Here is an 11,277-nt window from a genome sequence, read left to right as displayed (position 1 = left end):
GGGTGTGGTCAAGGAAGCCACTGGAAGCAGGAAGAGATGGGGCAGACACACAAAGAGAAGCAGAGACCCAGGGAGTAGCCAAGTCAAGGCAAAGGTGGAAAGCTAGAGGTAATCTCCCAGATTCTCGTCAGGGAGCTCCTGGAGCACCTTGGTGGACACCTTGGGTTCTTAACTACCTTCCTATTCCAGTCTCCAGGATTCCAGGTATCCTCTTGATTTCCATGAAATTCCGGCTCCTGTCTTGCGCCACAATAAACCCTCATTGCATGAGCCGCCCTTGGTGGCTTGCTGTTCTTCCGGGCTCACATGCAACATCCCGAAAGTGACCACCATCAGTGGGCTGCAGCCCCACGCCAGCACGGGCTGTTTCTATCAGGCCCTGTGTGCAGGTGTGTGGGGGTGATGCCTGAGAGCTTTCAGGGTGGGACTCCTCTGCTCAGAGGCTCTGCTAATAACCACAGGGGTGGTTTCAATCCTCAAGGATCTAGGCTCCATTTTCTTTTAATCACACATCTCCAAATTTCATATACATGTATGTTTTATAAAAAATATTTACAACTATATCATATATATAAAAGAAAACATATAAATATATAATTGAATATGTAAACATAAATACACACAGGTAAATATTACAGGTGCAATATAATTGCAACTTAGATGGGGGTTAGAGGCTGAAGCGTGTGTAGGCTAAACCTGTCAAAATTCTGCCCAGGAACAGTCTAAGTACCAGCACAGCACATGTACATGATTTGGGGTATGTTACTACAGCCTTTATAGTAATAGTAAAAATAAATGCAAAGAAATATCTTTATCTGATCTTCCTACAGAATGCTTGCTAGAAAACTGCAGTCCAGAAAAACAGATTATGGTCCCCACCCCGCGACACATATTCAAAGTGGCAAAACTGTGACCGTAACTTGCAAAGACTCTTTCCTTCTCAAATGGCAACTGAATAATTCCTTCCAGCAAGCAGAATTTCTGTGTCACTCCCCCGCCAGTCAGATTTTCTATGAGATGATTTGAATTGGACTCCTCGTGACTCTCCAAAGATTTGAGGTGGTTCTAATGATTGGCACGTATACAATAACTCCATTAAAATAGAAAACAAAAAATCCTAGAAAAGGACGAATAGACCAAAAAAAAGTAAGGCTGATGTAATTTCCACCATGGTCAACTAAACGCTGAACTTCCTGGAAGTCAAGGGGAAAAGGGGAAATCCTAGATAAGAATTATCATCATTTAATCAAAATAAATTAATCCAAAGAGAGGGTTTTCTCTTGGCACTGTTTAAAAAAACTAAGTCGTTCATAATTTTATCACAGCGATATTCTTATTTTGCATGTATACACTGTATTCCTGCAATCAAAAATGATAAGTAATTTTCTTTTAGAAAGATTTGAATAGGCAAAACAATCATATAGTCTGAAAATAAAAGAGTGTGAAAAGTTTCCCTTTCATCCTGGTCATACATTTGCCCATTCTCAACTCCCCCAATTCTCCTTCCCCCATTTTGTATCCTTCTAGAGTTTTCTTGCACATTCAGTGACATCATCATCATCCGTCAACAACAAAATACAGGTTCTTGTCCCTGTGCTCTTCTTAGGCCTTGATTTCTCTCGTTTAACAGCCTTTCCTGTGGACTCTTCTCTATCAGCTACAGGGTATCCACTTTTTGGGTGCACCTCTACTAACTGAACCTGGGCCCTCCTCGTCCTGTGTTTTGCTATTACATATGAAGCTAGGAGAGTAACATTACATACATGTAATTTCACATGCATGTGTAGATACGTGATATAAGTATGTATTTCATATATATGATGAATTAGATATAATGTTAATATATTATGTAAGTATATTTTAAATATTTTATATAAATATTATATAATTCTATTTATCAATATTAAATATTTTATATTTATATTTTATCTATTAGTTTATATACATGTTATATACATGATAAAACATATATATTTTTTCATATGAGCTAAATCCCTGAAGCAGATTGCCAGGTGGAATGGTAAATGCATTTGTGAATTCGGTTGCTATCATCAGCTGCCCTCCACAGAGGTTTTGGCAATTTATACTGCTAGCAACTATGTCTGAGAGTTGAGTTGCTGCTTAATGTCTATACCCTCCAGAACCAGCGTCCTCTTGCTAAGTTCCAGGGAGGGAAGAAAAGGAAAGGAAGGAAGGAAGCTCTGTGTATCAGACACCTACAATACGCTAGACACACTCTGCATATTCCTGTCAGCTCCTTACTGGAATGCTGCGAGGCAAACTGCCCTCACTGATTTTTGCTAATGAGGCAGTTTTGTGCCTGAGAGGTTAAGGAATTTGCACTATATCTCAGGTTAGTGGGTGAGGGTCCTGACTCTGAGGCTGGCTGGGTCCCAGTGAGCCAGAGTCCTGGTGCGCAGGAGGCTATCTCGACAGAGCCCTGGGGTCCTCCTGACAGGGTTCACGACCCAGCAGTGGTGTCAGCAACATTCTCAGTGACCCAACTATTTTATTTTCTTGCTTGTTATGACATTCAAGTGTCACAGCTCAGCTCTTTTTAGAGGAGCCCTTGGCAACCCTCCCCTCACCCACCTCCTGCTTCCCCTTGACGTCTTCCCCGGGTTCCAGCCTGGGGCCCTCACAGGTGATTTTTGAAGTTGGTGCAGGGATCCTCCAGGTGCCCTTCTCCCAGAAGAGCATCTAACCACTCCTCCAGGTCCCAGACCAGCTGCTCCAGCTCTCGCACCTCTTTCTCTAGCTTCTCCAAGAAAACGTGCAAATTTTCCTTCAGCCAGGTCCTGATGACCTTTATTGGCTCTTCTGCGGATTCATTGGTCTGGTATTCAAGTCCCTGAAAGGCAGACAGCAAAGTCGCATCTTGAACTTTTTCACTTAGGCCCCCCCCCCCCCCCCGCCACTAGTTTCAAAAAGTTTTTTGGGCCTTTGCATATGCTGTTCCTTCTCTCTGCAGTGCCCCTCCCCACCTTCTCCGCCTGGCCAACTCCTACACATCCTTTAAGATCCAGCTTGCCCATGACACCTCTAGGAAGCCTTCCCAGATTTCCTCAGCCAAACTTGACATCCCCTCAGCACCTTTTTTGAATATTTTACCTGGGAAGCCACAGGATTCTGGGGATAGTTACATTCTCTGATCCTTTCTGATATCTCCCAACTTCTTCCTGAAACAGGCACAAACATCACCTCTTAACAAGGGCAAATGAGCAGTCGTTGAGATCAACATGGTTGGTCATCCCAGTGGGTGAAGAGGGGAGAAAGTAAGCTTTGGAGGCCCCGTTGGCGGGCAGCCATCTCCAGGATAACCCTCCTGACTCCGGGTGGATTCAGCTCCTCCTTTCTCAGCTTCCAGACGCTCACCTGATATTCCTGTGCCCATGTACAGCACCAAGATCAGCAACGCCAACAGTGTCTGGTGGCAAGAAGAGGAGGAAAGAGGTGACTCATGGGCAGGGAGGCATCACTACTACCCTCACAAAGCAGTGCTGTAAGATCATTTTTAGAGCTTAACTTTTTTTCCCAGTTATCTACATTATGCATGCTTACTACAAAACCCCCAAACCTTGCAGAAGCAGGTAACAAGCAGCCCAGTGACATTCCGCTGGTGTTTCCCCTCTCTTCTCCCTGCTGAGAAGCCCCACTTCCGTTCTCATACCCCGCCTCGCTTTCACATTTTTGCTCTAAATGATCTTTAAACGGAATCAACTTTATTGTGGTATAATTCACAGACAATAAAACGCACACATTTTAAATGTACAGTTTGATGAGTTTTGACAGGTCTACACCTGTGGGCTACCATCCCAGTCAAGAGAAAGGACATTTCCAGCATCCCAGAAAGTTCCCTTATGCCCTTTTACTGTCCGTTCCCTCCTTACCCTCACCCACCAGAAAGATCCACTATTCTCACTATGGGGTAGTTTTGCCTGGTCTATAAATTCCTAAATGGGACTTCATGGTCTTTTGTGGTTAGCTACTTTCGCTCAACATAATGCTTCTGAGATGTCTCCATATTTGTATATTCAGTGTTATTGATGACTAATATAGTGTAGGAATATGGCACAAATTATCTCTGTATGTATTGATGGACTTTTGGCTGTTTCTAGTTTCAGATGATCATGAATAAAACGGCTATAAACACCCAGATACAACAGTTTGGGAGGACATACGTTCTCATTCTGCTTGGGTTAGCCCCCAGAAATGCAAGTCCTGGGTCATATGGCAGGTGTAAGTTTAATTTGATAAGAAGCCACCAAACTGGTTTTCAGGGGATTGAACCAAATTACATTTCTACCAGCAACCCGAGAAGGCTGGTTGCTCCACATCCCTGCTGGCAATCTTCTTCATTCTAGGCGTTCTGTTGGTTGTGTAGCGGTATCGTGATCTAGTTTTTCCATGCACTTCCCCAGGGGTTAATCATGTTGTCTTAGTCTGTTTATGTTGCTCTAACAAAGTACCACAGACCCAATGGCTTATAAACAACAGAAACAGTTCAGGGGCTGGAAGTTCAGACGCAGCAGGCCAGCATGGTCAGGTTCAGGAGAGGGCTCTCTTCTGGGTTCCATCCATTTCCATTGTGTCTTTATGTGGTGGAGAGCAGAGAGAGATCTTTGGGCTCTTTTTAAAAAAAAATTTAATTTAATTAAAAAAATTTTTTTTAATCAGGGCACTACTCCAACTCATTAGGGTTCCATTCTCATGAATCATCTCCTGAAGACCCCCAACTCCCAATACCATCACTTTGGGAGTTAGGATTTCAACATATGTATTTAGGCATTTTAAGCATTCAGTCCATAGCAGATGTTAAGCATCTTTCCATGTGCTGAGTGATCATAATTCATATATCTTTCTTTGTGGGCATGTCCGTGAAAAACTGTTCATTTTTTTATTGGGCAATTTGTCTCCTTATTAGGTTTTAGTAGTTCTTTGTATATTTTGGATATACATTCTTTGTCAGATGTTTGCACTGTGACTATTTTCTCCAGGTCTGTGGCTTGCCTCTTTATTTTCCTACCAGGGTGTTTGGAAGTGAAAAGATTTTAATTTTTATGCAGTTCAGATCATCAAATATATTCCCTTTATGGTTATGCCTTTTGAGTGCAATCTAAAAACTTCTGTCTAACTCAGGGTTGTGAAGATTCTTCTCCTCTGTTTTCTTCCTGACATTTTATTGTTTTAATTTTCCACTTAGGTAGATGGTCCATTTTGCATTAATTTTTGTATATGGCATGAAAGAGGGGATCAAGATTCTTTTCCTCATATGAATGTCTAGTTCTAGAATTATTTATTTAAAAAGCCTAATTTTTCATTGATTTGCATTGCTCTCTGTCAAAAATATGTCCACCATATTTACATATTTACATATTTACATGGGTCTGCTTCTGGGTTCTATTCTGTTTCAGTTATCTGTATATATCACTCTTTATGTCATTGCTAAATCTGTATTAGTTTTCTGAAGCTGCTGTAACAGAATACCACAGATTGGGTAGCTTAAACCAAGATGTTAATTCTCTCACAGTTATGGAAACCAGAAGTCCAAGATCAAGGTGTGAGGCAGGGTTGGTTTCTGGTGAAACCTCTCTCCTTGGCTTCTGGATGGCTGACTTTTCTCTGTGTCCTCACATGGCCTTTTCTCTGTGCATCCCTGGTGTATCTCTTCTTATAAGGACATCAGTGCTATTGGGGTAGAGCCCCACCCTTTATGGCCTCATTTAACCTTAATTATTTCCAAATACAGTCACATTGAGGGTTGGGTCTTCCACATGTGAATTTTGGAGGTCACAATTCGATCTGTAATAGCTCCACTGGCACTCTACTGTCCCATTCCTTTCTCTATCATATGCCAATGCCACACTAGCTAGATGGCCATACAGCTTCACGGTAACACTTGAAATCAGATAGTGTGAGTTTATTTTTTTTAGCTTTGTTCCTAACAAATTTGTTCAAATTTGTTCTGACTATCCTAGATCCTTTGCATCTCCACATATATATGTATATATCAACCTTTTCAGTTGCTATAAAAAAAAAAAAACCCAAAACACGAAAAACCAAACCTGTTGGGATTTTGTTGGTATTACATTTAAACTGTGGTTCAATTTGGTGAGAGAGAATGTCTCTAAAATATAGTACCTTGTAATCGTGATCTTGATCGATCTCTCCATTACATTGTCTTTGGTTATTTTATTTTATTTTATTTCTTTTTTTAAATTAATTTCTTTTCAGCATAACAGAATTCATTGTTTATACACCCAGTGCCCCATGCAATACGTGCCCTCCATAATACCCACCACCTGGCTCCCACAACCTTCCAACCCCCGCCCCTTCAAAACCCTCAGATTGTTTTTCAGAGTCCATAGTCTCTCATGGTCTTCGGTTATTTTTAGCAATGTTTCATCATTTTCAAGTGTAGAGGCCATGCTCATCTTTCTGAAGTATTTTATGGGTTTTGATGCTATTATGAATAGTATCGTTTCTGAATTTTCATTTTCTAGTTTTTTGTTGCTGGACTATAGAAACACAGTTGATTTTGTCTTGTGACCTAATTCTTCCTTTTTTATCCGATACAGTTTAGGATTTTGTATATAAAAAAATTGTGCTGTCTGGGAAGAAGTGTTACTTCAACCTTTCTATTCTTTATTTCTTTTCCCTAGTATATTGACTAGAATCTCCCTAGTATATTGACTAGCATTGCTAGTAAAATACCAGTAAGTGGCGAAAGCGAACGTTCTCATCTTGCGCTGTGTCTTGGGGGCACGGGGTGTGAGTGCTCAGCTGGAGTCGAGCCAACTGTAGCTTCGTCCTTGTCCTTTCTCAGCTTGAAGACACTGCCTTCTGTTCCTGCCGTTCCAAGAATTTTACCAAGAATGAGCCCTGAAATCGTGAAACGGGCTTCCTGTCTCCACTGAGAGGCTGAGTGCTGCCCTTTTTCGGCTGAGTCTGCACTCAGTTGCGTGGATTGACTTGAATACCTGACGAACCCGGGCTCCTTCGGGAGGCTTTGTTCATGATGCATTTGCCTTTTCTCTGTATGGCTGGGCTCATTTGCTACTGTTCGTGGAGATTGTTCTTTTCAGCTACATTCATGGAGACACTAGATATTTTTCTGTATGTTTGTGGAGTTTTAGAGTCAAGGTTATGTTGCCCTTTGAAAATTGAGTCAGGGTGCATTTCCTCTGCCTCTCTTTTATGAAGGAATTTGTGTGAGATTGGTATTCTTCCTTTCTCTGTCACATGATTGATAGAATTTACGGGTGGAATCTTTTGGGCTTGTAGTCATTTGGACTTTCTATTTCTTCTTGAGTCACTTGTGTAAATTGTGTTGTCCAAGAAGTTTCTTCATTTCACCTAAGCAAGGGCACTGGTGTCCAGTCATTTCTTGTATTATCTTCATATCCTTTTAATGTCTATGGGAGGTATTGTGATCATTCCTTTTTATCCTCGATATTGGTAATCTATGTTCTCTTTTTTAAAAAAGTTAGACTGAAAAATTTACCAATTTTTTCATTGAATTCATTCAATTTGTTAAATTTCATCAAATTCATTTGATTAACATTGAAAATTTATCAATGAATCTTTTCAAAGAAAAGGTTTATAAATTTTATTTATTATTTTCATTTTCTATTTCATGAATTCTGATTTTATCTTTATTGTTTCTTCTTTCTATCATTGAGTTTAATTCTCTTTTATTTCCTTTGGAAACTTTGGCCAATGCTACAGTTGCTCTTTTTTATTTAGTTTTTTTTTTTTTTTAATTCTTTTTTTTTGACAGAGGGAGAACATGAGCTGAGGGAGCGGGAGAAGCAGATTTGCCGCTGAGCAGGGAGCCTGATGAGGGGCTCAATCCCAGGCTCCTGGGATCATGAACTGAGCCAAAGACGGACACTTAACCACCTGAGCCACCCAGGCACTCCTGGCCATTGCTTCTAAAGGTTTCCTTTTTTCCCCAAATGTATGTATGTATATGTGTGTGTGCATGCATATATACACATACCTGTCTGTATATGTGTGTGCACATGTCTGTGTATGTGTGCTCTCAAACAGATGCCCGAGTGTTAAGGAGTTCCTCTGTTCTGGCTGAGCGGCCATTCCAGCTGCCTCCATTGCTGCTGGATTTCCAGGATCTCTGCTCTGCTCTCAACCGCAGAGACACCACTCTGGGGAGAGTGGCTAATCCAGCCCTTTGCATGCACATCCCAGTCCTCTGGGAAGGAGTCCTGGGGAGCCCCTTGGGTGTGCGGCTCTCTCCAGCACCTCGTCCTACAGAGTCCAGTGCCTTAGCTGCCCCCTCCACTCTGCAGCCTAGCAGGACTGCGGTGCCCTGCGTGGCCTCTACCTCTCAGTGCAGCAGCCACTAGGAAAGAGTGGAGGCTAGCACGAGTCTTCTTCTCCTCCAGGATGGCACTCTTGTGCTGTCTGGTGGCCCTCACCCGAGTGGCCGCCTCATCTATGTCATCAATTTTGTGGTTGCTCCAATAGGACTGCAGCGTTTTGAGGCAGGATGGAGGGAAGGAGTTGCCTGGAGACAACGTCGCTCACTGGTGCCTGGGTCAGTCCAAGGTCATTTAGGAGATTTGGGTGGATGTTCCAGGATTAAGAGAGGACAACGGAGTCTCTTAGAGAGGTGGGAGAAGGGAGAAGGACAGTCTGAGTCTGGGAGGGGCCTGGCCCCCACTCTTGGCGGTGTGTCTGAGCAGGTCTTAGCACAACAAATTCAGAGAAGCCTATTTTCAACAGACAGTGTGAGTAGGGAGAGTGACAGCGTCAGGGGCGAGCGAAAGTGGACAAAGAATTAAGGCACACACTGTATTGACTGACGCTGAATTTTCCCCATCTCACTAGATGCCGTTTGAGTCTGATTTAATTTGCCTTGAAATAATACATTTCTTACTTACCTAAGTTTGTGAAGCGGGATTTAGAGCTGCTAGCCCCACAAAGAAGATACAAGATTTGCCTAATTTGCATCTCCCCCAGATGGTTTTCTGTATGGATACTAGCAGCTATAATACTATATATTATATCATTAACTTTAAAAATAAAAATAAATTACAAAGCAGCAGTCTGGCGGAGTCTTACAAGATACACGGATGAGCAAATGAAGCTGGGCATAAAGGCACACGCTGATTCCGTTCACGTGAAATTCAAGAAAGTACAAAACTCATCTATGATGACTAAGCTCAGGAATCAAGGTTGTGTGGGAGAGAAGAGCTGGGAGGGGCCTGAAGGAGGCATCTGGGGCACTGGGAATGTTCCAAAGCTTGACATGGGTGGTGGGGGACAGTGACTGCCAAGATGTGTATACCCGGTGTAAAGATCCTTGTATTGTACACTTAAGTTTAGGGCACTATTTTTTTTTTCTTTACAATATTCTCTGGGAATCTTTTCACATAAGACTCACAGAACTGTTTTGTTCTTTATAACAGCAGTTAAGTGTTCCATGGTGAATGCTATTTCTTTAACAACCCCTCTTCTGTGTCCTTTACAGGATAATGTCTTCCCTAGCAAACTTGCTGCAGGGTTTGTGTTTTATACGTGTGTGGGGGGGGGGGGTGCCAAAGGGGAAAATAGGGACAGGATTAGGTTTTTAGTTCTTCTCCTTGTGCTGTCCTGGGGCCTGAGCCAAATCATTTTCTTTTCTCTGAGCTTCAACTGCTTCATCTGTAAAATGGATTTTGAAATATGCTGAAAGGTCTTTCAAAAAGAAAAGCAGGGACACTGTATTCGACTTATCTGGGAAATGCTGTGGTTAACAAAGTGAGGTGAAACCCTTGCTGCAGAACTTCTCAGAGCCTTCGTTATGTGAATGAGCAATGTAAATCTCCAAGCGGGGTGTGTGTGTGTGTGTGTGTGTACACGAGTATCGGCATTTCTTGAACCACAGAACTTTTTTGGGGATTTTTCTCAAAAGAGCCTTCCTGGGGTTTGGTATTTATGGAACTCCTTTTTTAGGAAAAGGTGCAGCATGATGGAAACCCCGCAAGGCCCCCATCTTGCTGTGAGGTCCAGCACAAAGGAGGAATTGGGGCATGTATATCAAATGAACAAGTGAACAAATCTTTTGGAAATGTATAGAGATCGGTCATCCATCGTTCTGCTTAAAACCCCTCAATAGCCCCTTACTAATCTCAGAATAAAGTCCTATCTCTTTCCACGGTGTGCAAGGTCTAGGTGACCTCCCCAGCCTTCTCTACATGGCTCCCTCCCTTCTGCACCTGGGAGGCAGTGGAGTGCAGAGTAAGCTTGTTAGGCGTTCTGGAATCAGAGGCACCTGATTTCAAATCCTGGTAGGTCCTGGCTATGTGACCTTTTTGTTTTTCTGAGCTTTGGTGTATCCATCTGTGAACTAGGTTGTTAATAGCGCCTCCTGGGTATGTTGTAAGTCGTAAAAGCGAGGGGATGGAAGCACTGGGCTGTGCATTGTAAGTGATGACATTTCCCATTCTGACAAAATTCTGCATGCGGTTTGAATCTGAGCCCTAAGAACAGATACTCCAGGGGCTCTACAATTCAGCTCTATCCTATTTATTTCAGTTTATTTGTTCATTCATTCATTCGCCACTATTACACACCAAGCACCATCATAGGCACTAGGGCCGTAGTAGGAAACTTAACAAACAATCCAGGTCCCCCTCACCCACCCCCCAGCCCGGCCCCAGCATGCATTCTACTGGGATTGCTGGGATGAAATAAGAGAGTCAGTCAGCAATGGCCTTGGGGAAGAAGCCCCGAAGCATTCATGTTGTGTCCCACCAGCTCGGGCTCCAGGCAGAGTCCGACTGAAGGCCTCTTGTGACTTTGAGGGCCTCACGGTCTGTCTGCTGTGGCCGAGTGAGCCCTGATGGGAGGACAGCAGCATACATAGAGTCTGGCCTCACCTGTTTCTTGTCCTCACAGCGACTACCCCTTCTCCTTTCAAACAGCTCAGCTGCCACTTGCCTCCTGCTGCCCACCTGTTGGATCACCATGGCCTCAGATCAGGCTGTCTGGGTGGAACAAGGTACCCCCACCTGGCAGGCAGACGGGTACACTCCTCCTTCCTGGGCATACCTCAAACACTGAGTTCTGATGTCATAGAAGGTGGGAGACAGCAAGGCCCCCACCTTGTCATCACTCTGATTTTTATCCCAGTCCCTCACAGTTTTTTTTCTTGTTTGTTTCATATAAATGTAAAAGAAACAAAGACCTGAAAAAAAGTGCATCAAAATATTATATCTCAGGATGATGATTTTTCTGCTCTTTTATACTTCTATAGCTTCAAATATTTAGCAA

The 11,277-nt window shown here is 42.8% G+C and overlaps 1 protein-coding gene across 1 annotated transcript; it reads right to left on the bottom strand.

Annotated features, from left to right (window-relative positions):
* Positions 1–2,638: 2,638 nt before the first annotated feature.
* On the bottom strand, positions 2,639–10,973 carry SMIM23 (small integral membrane protein 23). The gene is made up of 4 exons (XM_059416334.1): positions 10,884–10,973; positions 3,376–3,427; positions 3,112–3,179; positions 2,639–2,851 (listed from the first exon to the last, which is right to left on the bottom strand). Exons 1-4 carry the CDS (start codon positions 10,971–10,973, stop codon positions 2,639–2,641), a joined length of 423 nt encoding a protein of 140 aa, XP_059272317.1.
* Between the last annotated feature and the right edge of the window lie 304 nt (positions 10,974–11,277).

Source organism: Mustela nigripes, chromosome 12 (genome assembly GCF_022355385.1).
Source record: "Mustela nigripes isolate SB6536 chromosome 12, MUSNIG.SB6536, whole genome shotgun sequence".
Taxonomy (NCBI): Eukaryota; Metazoa; Chordata; class Mammalia; order Carnivora; family Mustelidae; genus Mustela; species Mustela nigripes.
Note: the sequence above shows the minus strand (reverse complement) of the source record. Positions and strands in the feature narration are given on the sequence as shown.